We start from the raw sequence: 17,194 nt of genomic DNA on the forward strand, positions 1-17,194 counted from the left end.
TTGAAATAGCTCAGTTGGAATTCCATCATCTCCACTAGCTTTGTTCGTAGTGATGCTTCCTAAGGCCCACTTGACTTCATACTCCAGGATGTCTGGCTCTAGGTGAGTGATCACACCATGGTGATTATCTGAGTCATTAAGATCTTCTTTGTACAGTTCTTCTGTGTATTCTTGCCACCTCTTCTTAATATCTTCTGCTTCTATTAGGTCCATACCATTTCTTTTATTGTGCCCATCTTTGCATGAAATGTTCCCCTGGTATCTCTAATTTTCTTGAAAAGATCTCTAGTCTTTCCCATTTGTTTTCTTCCATTTCTTTGCATTGATCACTGAGGAAGGCTTTCTTATCTCTCTTTTGTATTCTTTGAAACTCTCCATTCAGATGGATATATATTTTCTTTTCTCCTTTGCCTATAGCTTCTCTTCTTTTCTCAGCTATTTGTAAGGCCTCCTCAAACAACCATTTTGCCTTTTTGCATTTCTTTTTCTTTGGGAGTGTCTTGATCACTGCCTCCTGTACAAATGTCACGAACCTCTATCCATAGTTCTTCAGGCTGTCTGTCTACCAGATCTAATCCCTTGAATCTATTTGTCGCTTCCACTGTATAATCATAAGGGATTTGATTTAGGTCATACCTGAACAATCTAGTCATTTTCCCTACTTTCTTCAATTTAAGTTGAATTTTGCACTGAGGAGTTCATGATCTGAGCCACAGTCAGCTCCCGGTCTTGTTTATGCTGACTGTATAGAGCTTCTCTATCTTTGGCCTCAAAGAATATAATCAATGTGATTTTGGTGTTGACCATCTGGTGAAGTCCATGTGTAGAGTCGTCTCTTGTGTTGTTGGAAAAGGGTGTTTGCTATGACCAGTGCGTTCTTTTGGCAAAGCTCTGTTAGCCTTTGCTGTCCCTCGTTTTGTACTCCAAGGCCAAATTTACCTGTTACTCCAGGCATCTCTTGACTTCCTACTTTTGCATTCCAGTCCCCTATGATGAAAAAGACCATACCATTATATATATTTCAAAACAATTTGTCACATAAAAGTCTATCTTATGTAACTTTCAACTGTTTTCCTATTATTGAACATTTCACTCATGGTCTTTTTTTTTTTCCTGCTATTAGAAATAATGATCCACAAAATTCTTGAACATAAGTCTCTGCTAACATTTCTGGTTGTTTTCTTGGGCTAGCTTCCTAGAAATGCAGTCACTGGGACAACAATCATTTACTTCCTCAAGTTTCTTGATAATGTTGAATTGTGTAGAAACTTTTCAGAAAGTTGAAGTACGTTTGATGAGAAAATGAAAGTCTTTCTCCCTGGTTTTATTCTTTTTAAAACGCTTTTAATTTTATTTTATATTGGAGTATAGTTTATTTATAGTGCTTTGTTGGCTTGGCATGTACAGTAAAGTGATTCAGTTCTATGCATACACATATATGTATATTCATGAAGCCTATATATACATGTATACATATGTTCTTTTTCAGATTCTTTTCCATTGTAGGTTATTACAGAATACTGAGTAGAGTTCCCTGCACTAGATGGTAGGTCCTTACTGATTATCTGTTTTATATACAGTAGTGTATATACGGGTATCCCAACCTCCTGATTTATTCCCCACCATTCGCCTTTAGTAACCACAGGTTTGTTTTCAAAGTCTGTGAGTCTGCTTCTATTTCGTAAATAAATCCGTTTGCACCATCATTCTAGATCTCACATATAAGTGGTATCATGCGGTGCTGGTCTTTATCTTTCTGACCTGACTTAGTATGATCATCTCTAGGTTCATCCGTGTTGCTGCAGATGACATTATTTCCTTCTTTTTGTGGCTGAGCCACTCCAGTACTCTTGCCTAGAAAATCCCATGGCTGGAGGAGCCTGGTAGGCTGCAGTCCGTGGGGTCGCTAAGGGTCGGACACGACTGAGCGACTTCACTTTCACTTTTCCCTTTCACACATTGGAGAAGGAAATGGCAACCCACTCCAGTGTTCTTGCCTGGAGAATCCCAGGGACGGGGGAGCCCGGTGGGCTTCCGTCTATGGGGTCACACAGAGTCGGACACGACTGAAGTGACTCAGCAGCAGCAGCATTCTATTGTATATATGCACCACACCTTCAGAAAATGAAGTCTTTTGATTTGTCCATGGCTCTCTTCCTAATCCATACCTGTACCCCTGGAGTTGTTACAGGGATTAAACACAACCAATTGTGTAAGCATTTAGTGAAGCCCCTGTCATTTAATAAGCACACAGTGTGTATGACACACAAACTGTCATCACTGAACTGTAACCTGATGTTACAGCTGTTACAGTCTGCCTTCCATGGACTGTGTGCAGCATGGGCGGCCACTTGTCTTCTCTAAGCCTCAGTTTCCTTATCAGTAAATGAGCACGACTAACCGCCCACTTAACTCTGACTTTGTGGAGCTTTATCATATGTGACACATGTGACAAGGTGTATGTGATAAAATACGCCTTCAGGGTTCGCTGACAGTATTGTTTATTTCTCAATCTACTGAAATTCAGAATTTCTTTACCTATTTTTCCATTTTCTTGTGCCTTCCTATGTACACACTCTTCTTTCTGTCTCAATTTGCAATATACTAAATGAAAGTATGAATATAATCCCTCATTATGTGTGGTGAGGCAGGGTAAAAGGACACGTGTGGGAAAGCCTTTACAGAGATGAGATGCGGTCTATGAACGCATTGGTAATCCATCATATTAGCTTACTTACCCCAACAGCAAGGCGTCACGATTTACATGCCAATGTTGGTGCATAATTTCTGTGGTTGGAAACAGTGGGCTTTTATTCATGTATGCCAACGGTTATTGCCTGAGGTTTTCAAAATGTGGTGTGTTCACGGTACACATGAATGGCAAGTAGCTGGTGCAGTAAGTGAATATGGTAACTCTTTAAGGTGATAGATGGGAAGCATCTCAGGGCAAGATCTGGGGTGCTTGGAAAGAACGCTGTGACCCCACTAGCGACACTGGCCTGGCCACTGGGGGAGAAATGGCACTCACGTGTGGATAACTGTGATCCTCTGTGGGCAGGAATGTTAGCTGTGAGGAACAGCTGAAGGGGAACAAATATTAGGAAGATGGGCATATTGTTACTATTTTCTCTTACGTGAATATTTGTCTTTTTCCCCATGAATAACTTAAATCCCCAAATGAATCATTTTCCTATCAGAGATATTTAGAAAAACAGACACATATGGAAGAGCATACATTTTGGAAAATGATATCTTTGATTTGTCTTCTCATATTTTTCAGTTTTATTTGGAGAATAAGTTCTTACAGCACTGAGAAAAAGTCAAGGTGATATTTTCAGTTAGCATATCAGTGTGATCTGGGCATCTAACCACTATGTGAAATTAAAAAATAAATTAACATTCCTCAGAGCTTGTATGATATTGCAGTACAGAGTGATCATGCCCATGCTATATCTACAGATAATCTGCCAGTTTCCAGAGGAAGTAGTTTCTTGTATTTTGCATTTTCCTCAGCCTACGGTCCTAGTACGCGTCTGGGGGCTCAAGCAGATGGAGCTCACAACTCTACTCACAAGGCTTGGCATAACCTGTGTCACTGGGTTAACAGCTCCGATCATAACTCTGAGGAAAGTGGGAGCCTCAGTCACCTTCATCCTTTGAGTTTTGGTTTTATTTCATTTTAGGGAGAATTAATTAACTTCCTAAGTTCTAGAGAGAACGGTTTCTCATTTGCTATTAGTGAACTATTTCTCAGTGACAGACCAAATATATAGTAATTTTAATTTCTAACACTAATCTTCATGTGCTACAGGGCCGTGTATGCATTCCAAGTCCCTGGCACATAGAATGTGCTCAATAAACATGTTGAAGTCAGAAGAAGAATAATACAAAAAAACAGATTGATTATATTGAACCACATTTGATGTGTTATACACCACTAGTAAAAGTCTCCTTATTTTAAAGTAAGAAAAATATTTATTTGCATAATATAAAGCTATTTACTTCCATATTTGCCATTTCTGAGCTGGAACCCAGTGGCATTTCAATGCTTGACTTTAACTTGGTGGATTTTGGTGTTACATCGCCACCTTGTGGTTGTTGATCCAAAAATGTTTCTTTTAAAACAAAACCCAAGTCCTTTGTTTTTGCAGCATGCTGTTCAGTACAGAAAATCATTTGTGCTTGTGTGCTTATATCCACACAGACACACACACGCTGGGGAACTGAAACTTTGAAAGCAGTGTTTTAGGTTTGGAGACACAGGTAAAGAAATATCTAAGAATAATCTTTTAATGCAGGTTCTTGTATGATAAAATGCAGGTTCTTGTATGTGCTAGCCATGCAGCACATCTACTAACAAATACATGATGCTGTTGTAAATGTAATGCGTTTACTAAAGTACCACATGTTTCCTCTATTTACCATAAAAAACAGATGAGGAGAACAAATAATATTTTTCTTCCTGCTCTGTTAAGACTTTGTTTACATTGTATGTGTACCATTTCCAATCGGACACGGAAACAGAGATAAAGAAAACATGCACAGTGGAATCACATTTTCTTAGATGCCTATGACTGGAAATTTCCAAAGTAGCTTGTTCATAAATAAAGCCATCTAACTTACTGTGTGGGTAACACTGTCCATTGAGAAGATCTTTTGTGTGGGGGGGTGGGGGAAGAATTGGAGAAGGAAATGGCAACCCACTCCAGTGTTCTTGCCTGGAGAATCCCAGGGACAGAGGAGCCTGTTGGGCTGCCATCTATGGGGTCGCACAGAGTCAGACGGACACGACTGAAGCGACTTAGCAGCAGCAAAAGGGGGAAGAATCACACATTTAATAGAGGTCAGAGTTGAGGGGACAGTGGGTAGAAAGTTCTGTTTTTATTTTTTAAGATTATTTGTCTGTGTCAGGCCTTAAGTTGCAGAGTGCAGGCCTGTGAGATCTTAGGTTCCCAACCAGAGCTCAGACCCATGTCCCCTGCATTGGAAGGCTAAGTCTGAACCACTGTACGACCGTGGAAGTCCTAAAAGTTCTAGTTTTAAATGATTGTGATTTGGTTTTTTTGAAGAGACTTTAAAAGGAACACATATTTTAGTAGTCTTCTTCATAGGTAAGATATACTTTAATAAACTGTTTAAATTTGCCATTGAAACTTGAAATTCACATACTGCTTTTAGAATTGATTCAATTAATTTCTGACTAATGCTCACAGAAACATCATCTGTTCCAGAGTGAATGTGATGGCAGGAAAGAAGGAAGGACCATTTTTCAGAGAGCCTTTCCCCCAGATCATGTCTGCTTTTATGAGATTATGCACACTCATTAGCCTGCAGTCTCAAATCCTAGAAAGACCAATTAGTTGCAAAATAATGTTGTTAATCAAGGAATTCAGTCTTAGGTTTATTTATTCTCACTCTGATTTATTTACTATCATTCTGTCACAGGCTACAGTTTGCAGAAGCCTTTCTTTTTCTAATTATATATATAATTACATTCATTGTGGGGTCGTTGGAAAAAAGATAAAAAGAATTAAAATAAAATAAATTACATGCAACTCATTGATCACCGCTCTTAGCATTTTGATATTATCATCCAAATTATTTTTTTTTAGAAAATGGGATTATGATTGCATACACTGTTATAATATTTTATAATCTGTTTCTTTCCCTTAACTATGCATTTACATTGTATTTATCATCCCATCTTACAGCTACACCTTAATTAATTTAGATTAGCCCCGATTACAGACATTTGGATGGTTTTCTAATTTTTATCCGTATGAAATATACTGTAATGAGTCTGTGTATAAGGGGCTGTGTTTCATGTCTGAGACATATGTGCTCACCCTGTACTTAGTCGCTCAGTTGTGTCCGACTCTTTGCATCCCCATGGCTCTTCTGTAGCCCGCCAGGCTAAATCTGTCCGTGGGATTCTCCAGGCAAGAATACTGGAGTGGGTTGCCATGCCCTCCTCCAGGGGATCTTCCCAACCCAGGGATCGAACCCAAAGCTCCCACATTGTAGGCAGATTCTTTACCATCTGAGCCACCAGGGAAGTCCATATACATCTACTCATTTCTATTTTTTGCCTCATTATTTGCCTCATAGGATTTGTGAACTACTCCAAAGAAGAACTATTTTGACAGGAATGTCTAGCATGATAGATATTGGTAATTAAGACTAATTTTAAATTAATTGCACAATAGAAAAAACATTCTCATTCATCTTCCTACCAGTTTAAGTTTTCCTGTTTACCTCCAGTTCCAACAACACTTCCTTTTTGTCATTGTTATTTATCGAAGTGTAATATACATACAAAGAGTCGGACACGACTGAGCGACTGAACTGAACTGAACTGAATATACATACACTTGCTCCTTGAAAGAAAAGCTATGACCAACCTAGACAGCATATTAAAAAACAGAGACATTACTTTGCCAACAAAGGTCCATCTAGTCAAAGCTATGGTTTTTCCAGTAGTCATGGACGGATATGAAAGTTGGACTATAAAGAAAGCTGAGTGCTGAAGAATTGATGCTTTTGAACTGTGGTGTTGGAGAAGACTCTTGTGAGTCTCGTGGACAGCGAGGAGATCCAACCAGTCCATTCTAAAGGAAATCAGTCCTGAATATTCATTGGAAGGACTGATGATGAAGCTGAAACTCCAATACTTTGGCCACCTGATGTGAAGAACTGACTCATTGGAAAAGACCCTGGTGCTGGGAAGGACTGAAGGTAGGAGGAAAAAGGGATGACAGAGGATGAGATGGTTGGATGGCATCACCGACTCAGTGGACGTGAGTTTGAGTGAACTCCAGGAGTTGGTGATGGACAGGGAGGCCTGGCAGTGCTGCAGTCCACGGGGTCGAAGAGTCGGACACGACTGAGCAACTGAACTGAATACACATACAGAAAATTTTAAGATCACAAGCTCTCCTGGTAGGCTGAAGCTGTCTTCCAGCTATCATGCAGGTACTACTTACATTCACTACTTCACATACTTTTGGGAGTGTTCTTTCAAAAACTGATTTGTTGAAAAGTTGATCCATCATGGTTAACTCCGCTGCCTCAGGGTACAGAGCATCTTCAAAATGAAAGCTCACTCATACCCACAGCTGATAAGGGCTGAGATGGATGAGAACTTTGCCTCAGGAGTTCCCACACGTAATTACTCAAGAGAATCACCAGCAGCGAGCTTTAAAGAAATACCAAAGCTGACTCACTTCCAGACAGAGATCCTGGGGAGAAGAAGCTTGTGTGTTACTTTTAAAAGGGCCCCAGGTGGTTATAATTGGTAGGGACTGAAAATCACTGAAAGTTCTGTCTCCTTGAGTGATAGATTCATTTCAACTGAACAGATAAATTTTAACCCGTGGGTGAAGAATGTCTCTGTCTATTTGATGTACTGGTTGACTCCCAGAGATGAGCCACTGTCCTGACCTTGGTACTGTCCAACTACTGGACAACTTCACAACTTTCACTCCTGGAGCATAAGTCCTTATGCTTACTATTTATATTCACCACAAATGTGGACTATCCTAAATGGACCAGTACTTCAGCTGGTCAGTTATTAACACCCGAATGCAATTAAACTTTGAGAGAGGTGGTGGTAATGGAAGAGAGCCATATAGACCTTCCCATGTTGCAGAGGATAATAAGTGGAGACAGATATAGAGAAGCAAACAAATTATATCTGTAAACTTGTATTAGTCACAGAAACATCCGTGGCTTTTGGACTGTGGTTCTGCTCTTGGAAAAATTGGTAAGCAACCTAGATCTCACAAGGGAATATCTAGAAAATTTATTAAAATTGGGCCTTTAGACCATAATGGAAAATAACATAAAAAAGAATATATATATATGCATATATATATAATCTGAATCAGTTGTTGTACAGAAATTAACACAACATTTAAATCAACTACATTTCAATTAAAAAAATAATGCCCCCTTAGCATGTCAAAGGAGATAGGAACCAACTGAAGAGCTCCCAATGGCCAAATCTCAAACAACATGAGTGACAAGACATATAAAGGCATACACAACGCAAAGCACTAAATAGATACCTATGAGTCTCTACTGATATAAACAAATGTTTGAAGAAATAAATGATTATGGGAGAATAGACAAATCTCCCATATGGCTGACTTGTAAATAATTTAGGTAGATATTATCCACTCCTAAATCTGAGCTGCGCATAGTGACTTATTTTTCCCAAAAAGTACCACGTGGAAAACGGGGCATGGGATCAAGGTGAACATCGTCAGTCACGAACCATAACCATGTAGTGCAAACCTTTGATATGATGTGTCTAGACTGGCGTCTCATCTGTGTTGCCCTCCTCACAAAAGTTTAGGACTCCAATCTAACCATGAGAAAGCATAAGGCAAAGCCCACATTGAAAGGTATTGTACAAAACACATGACAGGTACAACTCAAAATGGTCAAGGTCAATGAGGAAGATGTCACAGCCACAGCATCCTGAGACAAGATAACTAAATGCAATGTGGTACCCGGATGAGTTCCCAGAACAGAAAAAAGACAATGGCTTCCAAACTAGGGAAATCTGCATCATGTGTGGACTTTGGTTAATAATATCAGTGCGTTCATTAGTTGTGACAAGTATACCGTAATAATATAAGATGTGAACAATAGGGGAAATGCTATGTAATGTATGGGAATGCTTTGCACTTTCTTCCCAAATTTTCTGAAAATCTAAAACAAATATGTTATCAAAAAAGAAAAGGAGAAAGAAAGCACAATTCCCCAGTACATCAGTGAGAATAGCATCTGGAATCTTGTTAAAAATTCAAATTTTCAAGGCCTAGCTCAGACCTCCAGAATCAAAAACCGAAGTTGTAGCAACAATTTGTGATTCTGCTTCTGTGATTTAGAACCCCTGACCCAGCAGATTGACCAGGGCTCTGCTTCCCAGTGCTTCTTGTTGTAAATGAGGCCATGGCCATTTTCTCCAGTGTCCAGGAGCAAAGAATCAGATTAGGCCTCAGGTGGCTCCTGATTGCCCAGTTGTCGCATCCCACGGAGGGCTTCTCTGCTCACCTTCTTCTTGAGTTACTAGAGGCTGACCTCAGGGGTTCCTTTTCAGACCCATTTGTGCTCATGTCTTTCGCAGCTTTTCCAGCCCATGGAGACTGTCCGTCTCGGATCTCCCCAGATGTATAATGTGAACCAGCTTGCATGTTTCCAGAGGTTACAGACAAGAGCAGAGTGCGAATCCTCTGGAGACAGAGGTGACCTGGGACAAATTATGCGATCCCTCTGTGCTTGAGTTTCTTCATCTGTGATTTGAGAATGATGGAAGAGCATCCACCTCATGGGGCTTTGTAGGGATTATGAATCAGCATCACATGGTATTAATAATAATATCTAGCACTCAGTGAGAACCCAGTAAATGTGAACTGGTGCAACTGTTGATGGTGGATGTCCTACCTCTTAAATGTCTCTTCACTTCTCCCAAAGCATCCAGGTTCTGTGTGCAAATTAATCAAAGCATTTAATCAATAAACACTGGGTGAGTTGAGTGAATGAACTGACCCCACAAAACACAGCTTCAAACACAGAGACGCCCTCAACTTGTCTTCTAAGGCCTCTTGTTTTTTTGGTCAGGCTGCTGAAAATATTTCATATTGATTTTACAAAGCTGTTAGAATAAAGCTCAACATGAGACTGGAAAGTACACCCTAGGTATGAATTGATCTTACTTCAAGCTTCACCCCCTACCTGTGTTCTGTTATCAATCAGAACACCGTTTCAATTTTGATCTAATACTATTGTCATTCCTGAGATCTTTGAAGAGTTTCTGTTAGCCTGAAAGACGAGATTAGTCAGAAAAGAAGTCCACCTTGAGGACTGTTCCAGCAGCAGGTGCATAAGGGAATAGAGTGGGATCATGGTTCAGATTTTCCTTATTTGCTCTTTGGAACAAGTTAAATAGAAACACAACAACTTACATGCCATAAAGAGACAAGCTTGGGTGTTTGGGTTTGTTTTCCAGATGGGCATTAATGTAGTGGATTCTGCAGTATCCGGACTAGGTGGTTGCCCTTATGCAAAAGGTGCTTCTGGGAACGTAGCCACGGAGGATTTGATCTACATGCTTAATGGCCTGGGGGTCAATACGGTAAGTTAATGTAGCATATTTTAATATTCATACATTCCTGGCAGATTGAAATTGGAATGCGTCTCAGATTTGGGAAGCAACTTTGAGATCAAGTTTTACTACACTTTTGCTCTTTCCTAAAATGCACAGTGGGAAAATACAATAAAAATTCTTGAGGGGGGCTTCATAAAAGAGCTTATTGCTATAGCTCAATCACCAGTAATGCTACCATTTCACATTTTTTTTTTTACTACTTCATGTCTTCCAAAGTACTTTTTTATCTAGTATCTCATTTGATGTCACACACTTTGTGAGTTAGAGCCTGTCTTTGCTTTTATGAATGTTGTTTTTGCTGTTTTGTTTTCCTTGGAAGAAAACTGGGATCTTGGTTTTCTCACGGTGACAAGTAGGGCTTCTGGAAGAGAGCCCAGGGCCATTTTAAAATGGCCAGTGGAGGAGCAGAGTTTAATAATACTTAGCATGCGAAACGCTGACCGGCAAGAATAGTCTCTTTGCAAGTGGTATCTGAGAAAGGCACAGGCCCTATAACAACACCCACCAGAATCACTACCTTGTTTTGCCACATGCTTGTTAAAATGACCTCCTAACCTCTAAGTTAGAGTCTTTTAGGGAAGAGTATAAAAGGCAAAAACACTGTTCACAGATGATCAGAAATTCCATGTTTTCTGAGATGTACAGATCACCGCCTGGATTAGAGAATGGAGTTGCCCGTCGTCTCTCGCTTCTCTGCCCTCCCCTCGCTCTGCAGAGAGGTGCTCCCGCCCAGCCGGCCCCCGCGGGGTCCTTCCCGGTGGCTTTCTGTTTCCCAGCTCCGCCCCTCCCTCCTGCGTCCCCCGCCACCGCAGCGGCCTTCCTCCGCATCCTCGCTTTCACCTGAGAGTGAGGTACCGCCCTCAAAACACACCGTCCAGTGTTTCCCTGCTGATGCCCCAGGTCCACACTGCTGGGTTCCTCTCCTCCGTGTTCCAGGGTTCATGCCTTGTCTTCCTCGGTTGGAGCACCGTCTCCTTTCTGTGTTCGGCTCCCCCTGGAGACAGAGAGCTAGTATCACAATGTATTCATTAGTGCCTGTTGCCTAGAGACACTCAATCCTGTTCAGTTCAGTCGCTCAGTCGTGTCCGACTCTTTGCGACCCCATGAATCACAGCACGCCAGGCCTCCCTGTCCATCACCAACTCCCGGAGTTCACTCAAACTCATGTCCATCGAGTCGGTGATGCCATCCAGACATCTCATTCTCTGTCGTCCCCTTCTCCTCCCGCTCCCAATCCCTCCTAGCATCACAGTCTTTTCCAGTGAGTCAACTCTTCCCATGAGGTGGCCAAAGTATTGGAGTTTCAGCTTTAGCATCAGTCCTTCCAATGAACACCCAGGACTGACCTCCTTTAGAATGGACTGGTTGGATCTCCTTGCAGTCCAAGGGACTCTCAAAAGTCTTCTCCAACACCACAGTTCAAAAGCATCAATTCTTCGGCGATCAGCTTTCCTCACAGTCCAACTCTCACATCCATACATGACCACTGGAAAAACCATAGCCTTGACTAGACGGACCTTTGTTGGCAAAGTAATGTCTCTGCTTTTTAATATGCTATCTAGCTTGCTCAAAACTTTCCTTCCAAGGAGTAAGCGTCTCTTAATTTCATGGCTGAAATCAGCATCCGCGGTGATTCTGGAGCCCCCAAAAATAAAGTCTGACACTGTTTCCACTGTTTCCCCATCTATTTCCCATGAAGTGATGGGACCAGATGCCATGATCTTTGTTTTCTGAATGTTGAGCTTCAAGCCAACCTTTTCACTCTCCTCTTTCACTTTCATCAAGAGGCTTTTGAGTTCCTCTTCACTTTCTGCCATAAGGGTGGTGTCATCTGCATATCTGAGGTTATTGATATTTCTCCCAGCAATCTTGATTCCAGCTTGTGCTTCTTCCAGCCCAGCGTTCCTCATGATGTACTCTGCATATAAGTTAAATAAGCAAGGTGACAATATACAACCTTGACGTACTCCTTTTCCTATTTGGAACCAGTCTGTTGTTCCATGTCCAGTTCTGACTGTTGCTTCCTGACCTGCATACAAGTTTCTCAAGAGGCAGGTCAGGTGGTCTGGGATTCCCATCTCTTTCAGAATGTTCCACAGTTTATTGTGATCCACACAGTCAAAGGCTTTGGCATAGTCAATGAAGCAGAAATAGATCTTTTTCTGGAACTCTCTTGCTTTCTCCATGATCCAGTGGATGTTGGCAATTTGATCTCTGGTGCCTCTGCCTTTTCTAAAACCTGCTTGAACATCTGGAAGTTCACAGTTCTCATATTGCTGAAGCCTGGCTTGGAGAATTTTAAGTCATGCTCAAAATTTTCCAATCCTGTTCACTAAAAGACTAATATCACCTGGCACTAAATACCAGAAGTTGTTCCCTCTCTTCTCTGGTTAGAAACAGCTATTACTGAGTAGTCTGATCACTTTCATCATTTCTATTAGAGAGATATGACCATGACAGGACCTGAAAAAAAGTGGAAATGTTTTCTTTTTTCCCAGTTTATTTTATTGAAGTATAGTTGACTTACAATGCCGTGTTAATTTCCAGTCTACAGCAAAGTGACTCATATATATATGCAGTATATATGTGAAAATATATATATATTCACATGCATACATTCTTTACCATATTCTTTTCCAATATGGTTTATCACAGGATATTGAATATAGTTCCAAGTAGGACCTTGTTTATCCATTCTGTATATAATAGTTTTCATCTCCTAATCCTAAACTCTCAAGCCATGGAAATCCTTTCTTGAAGATTTATATAACTCGGTTGAACTCAGTTGATGCTTCACTTGAGTCGGGCTGTCTGGGTCCAACTGCAAATAACCCATGTTTCCATTTCCAAGAATTTCACAGTTTAAGTTGTTATGTTGGGCTGCAACCAACAAACCAAGGCTCTATGTGGAACCCATATCACTGTGGCTCCCATGCCTATGCAATTATCAAGAGCCGCTGATTCGACTGCTAAACTGTTGTGGTTGTTTGTCCCTTCCTACCCTTGCTGAAACTACATCAGCACAAGTCCTGGTATCTTCCGTGGATATTCATCCTCTATCCTGGTCTGTGAAGAACCCACCTGCCAGTGCAGGAAACATAAGAGATAAGGGTTCGATCCCTGGGTAGGGAAGATCCCCTTGAGAAGTACATGGCAACCGACTCCAGTATTCTTGCCTAGAGAAGCCCATGGACAGAGGAGCCTGGCGGGGTACAGTCCATAGGGTTACGAAGAGTCAGACATCACTGAAGTGACTTGGCACATACCAGTCTGCTGGCTTCAGACTGCCTTCAGATTCATCCTCCATGCTGCTGTGGAAGATTTCATCTAAGATACAAATATGCATATGCCTTGCTTCTGCGTGGGCATGCATCAGTGGATTCCCATTTCCTGAAAAGCAGGGCTGTATTTGTCACACACTGTGACCTTTTTTTTTTTCCTTTTCCAGTCACTTCTGCCCTTTCCTTTCCACGTATCCCATGATATTTTTCAGACGTCCGTGCTGATGGTGCCTCGTGCCTCCTCCTCCTTCCAAGGACTCACATTCTCTGTACAAGCCTCGGGTCAGGATTTACCCTTCCTGGAACTCTGCCCAGACACACTGCTCTCCTTTCATCCCCATCTCCTTTCCCTCAGGGGGTTGACCGCCCTGCAGCTCTGCCCTCGTGGTCGTCTGCATGTCTCTGTTTCAGCGACTTCAGCTGCAGCGCAGGCTTTCCTGTTCAGGGTTCCACATTGCCTGCTTGACTGCAGGCACCCTAAAGACACAGACCATAGTCTATGTGATGTTCTCGAAACCTTATAACGTATCTCAGTACGTTGGCGTATTTAAGCACCCGGCTTAAATGCTGAAATGATTTAAGTATAAATGCCACATTATTTCATAAAGGTATCTTTTCTTTGGGCTTTCAGGGTGACTTAGTGGTAAAGAATCTGCTTGCCAATCCAGGAGAAGCAGGTTTGATCCCTGGGTTGGGAGTATCCCTTAGAGAAGGAAATGGCAATTCATTCCAGTATTGTTGTTTAGGAAATCCCATGGACAGAGGAGCCTAACAGAGTACAGCCCATGGGGTCGCAAAAGAGTTGGACACAACTTAGTGACTAAAAACAAACAAAAATAATCTATTCTTTAAGTTAGAGAAGGCCAAAATTCTTCTTTGCTGTGATACCAACCAATCCCACTGCATAATTGCTATAAATGAAAATTACTGGAAAGCAAAGAACTTTGATGCCTAAAATCTTCTTATGATCTTTTGTTAAATGTAATTCAGAAATGAAAGACCATATGTAACTTATTACTTACAAAATTTGCATATCACTGCATTAAGAATGGGAAACCAAGCTATGCCTAAAGGGCACTCCACCCAAAACCAATACAAAACCAAAACAAGTGTTCAGTTCAGTTCAGTTCAGTCACTCAGTCGTGTCTGACTCTCTGCAACCCCATAAATCACAGCACGCCAGGCCTCCCTGTCCATCACCAACTCCCAGAGTTCACTCAAACTCACTTCCATCAAGTCGGTGATGTCATCCAGCCATCTCATTCTCTGTCGTCCCCTTCTCCTCCTGCCCCCAATCCCTCCCAGCATCAGAGCCTTTTCCAGTGAGTCAACTCGTCACATGAGGTGGCCAAAGTATCAGAGTTTCAGCTTTAGCATCAGTCCTTCCAATGAACACCCAGCATCCCCAAAACAACTTCACAATAAAAAGAAACATGAAAATGATTTACATGTCATTTTACAAATTACTTTTGATGATTCTTAAGCAGAAGTAAACTACAAAGAAAACAGTGCTCTAAAAGTTTCTAGAGAGAAGTAACTAGCTATATGAAAGTTATGATCTCTTTATGATCACTGGTATGAAAAGCCCCTGTGAGTATTAATCCTTGTTCATTTTAAGAAAACATCAGACTTACATAAGTTTTAAAAACTACTCCTTAATAGCAAGGGAGCTTGAGTCAGTTCAGTTTTAAGTCCACATTGTTTCCAGTCCATGTTGAGGGAAGACATAGGAGCTTACAAAATGCTACATGGGGGCAAACCTCTGGTTAATCTGCCTAATGCTCTGCCTCCCAGTCCCCGCCAGTGACAGCTCCATGTGGGTTGGAAATCTCGGTGGTGATCCTTGGCTCCGCCAAGCCCAAGATGACGAACCTGCGCTGAACTTGGCCTTCATACCCAACTGCTGATCTGTCATCCATGGATTTACCAAAGCCTTTGTTGATCCTATTTATGCTCCCAGTCAGTACAACCTCTTAGGCAAACAAGTTCCAGATGTGGACTAAATACTACTTCATTTTATTAAACTACCTCCTTCAATTTCATGCTAGTAATAGTGTTTCTGGATGTGGTTAAACATTATACATACATTCATCATTTCTATGTTTCTTACAGCTTTATCAGGTTTGTTTGTTTATATACTAAGATATACTATGAGATTCCCCTGCCAAGTCCTTATCTATAAACTGCTCCAAAGCATCATCATTTTAATTGCCCTTCACTGATATTTGTTCATTCTTCCTGATTCTACTGTTGTCCTTCATAGAGTTCAGGTGGCAGCATAATTACACTGGATTATTCAGGTGTAGTTCTAGGGTCAGATTCAAGATATGTTTTAATAAAGCAGAAAAATCTAAAATCTACATAATTTATGGAGACAGATGTCATCCCCCAATCAATAACGAACATTTGTTTGATAATTTTAAGTGGTTAAGTAACTACTAATATAATTAAAAGAAATCTGTTTTGTCTTCTTTCTCCCTACCCCTGCTTCCTACCTGGCACCATCATTTTTGTCTTACCAGGGTGTGAATCTTTACAAAGTGATGGAAGCTGGTGACTTCATCTGCAAAGCTGTGAATAAAACTACAAACTCTAAAGTAGCACAAGCCTCATTCAATGCTTGACTTGAATGACTTTGTGACTTAAGTTTGAGAAGCTCCATTTCAGCTACAGATATGCATCTGAAAATCATTACTGTCAACTTGTTCTGAAATGTGGAGTAATAGACAAAAGTGGGGAAGAAAAAGAGATACTTTGAAAAAAGGTATCACTGGATGGATTATGAAGTGGATGGAAAGATATACCAGTCATCAGGTAAATTGCAAGCCAAGGCTAAATAATAAAATTTGCAGACGTCCTTTGAACTTGGAGAGAAGTCTACTCTTTTGCTCTTATAGAAATAACTTTTTAATTTAGTCAACGTGAAAATTGACTTCAGATTTCCCTAAGTATCAAATACTGTGTTAATACTTAATCAAGCTGGCTTAGCACAGTGCCCATTTCGTCAGGAGTTTATGAGCCCCTGTGTGGTGTGCAAAGTGTGTGGCCTCCGTATTATACATTATATGCTTCTGGATCTCAACTCTGCATTTGCCAAGTCAGTTAAATTATGGACCAAGGGCCAAATCTCCATCTGACCCCACATAATTTTTAGCAGTAGAACTTTTATATTCCAAGTATGCTAACATCTGTTAACTATTTCAGCGACTTTATCTTGTTCCAAAGAGGCTGTGGTCAATGGCCAGATGCCACATCCTGGAAACATATTACCTCCTGTGTTTGTCACATGCATCCAGTTTACCATGCTTTCCCTTTCATCGGTTGTAGTAAAAACCAGCAGAGTGTTACTCAGCTATTGAGAAACAAAAGGTACAACTTTCATCCCAATGTCTAAGTTGCAGTGATGAGAATAGAGAGATACATGTACCATAATCCACTTTTATCATTTTCAGTTCACTTCCAGGTTGTCCAAGGAATGTCACCATGATGCTAAGAACATTCATGGAGTTATTAATTTATGAAAACAGAACTTTTCCATTGATTCAGGGTAGTTTGATTAAATCACATCTGTTTGGGAGGATTGACATTTTACGGTTATTTTTAATGTTGAAGTGGCTGAAATTTTATCTTTTGTAATAGCATTGCCAGAAATAGCAAATATATATCCAAGTTGAGAAAAGGCACAGGAGGGCTGTGTTAAGAAAAATATATTTCTATTACCTATGCAAATCATATGGGG

At 40.8% G+C, this 17,194-nt stretch overlaps 1 protein-coding gene across 4 annotated transcripts in view; it reads left to right on the forward strand.

Annotated features, from left to right (window-relative positions):
• The window catches only part of HMGCLL1 (3-hydroxy-3-methylglutaryl-CoA lyase like 1), a 199,276-nt gene extending 182,866 nt beyond the window's left edge, over positions 1-16,410 (forward strand). For all 4 annotated transcript variants that reach the window (XM_088831147.1, XM_055406808.2, XM_088831148.1 and 1 more), the window contains 2 exons: positions 10,016-10,141; positions 15,978-16,410. In XM_088831147.1, the coding sequence (XP_088687273.1) occupies positions 10,016-10,141; positions 15,978-16,079 (228 nt within the window). In that variant the 3' untranslated portion in view covers positions 16,080-16,410. The remainder of the gene's footprint in view (positions 1-10,015; positions 10,142-15,977) is intronic.
• The last annotated feature ends 784 nt before the right edge of the window (positions 16,411-17,194 follow it).

The sequence above is a fragment of the Moschus berezovskii genome, chromosome 23, assembly GCF_049115385.1.
Source record: "Moschus berezovskii isolate FMDL1 chromosome 23, NW_MosBer_1.0, whole genome shotgun sequence".
NCBI classification, from domain to species: Eukaryota; Metazoa; Chordata; class Mammalia; order Artiodactyla; family Moschidae; genus Moschus; species Moschus berezovskii.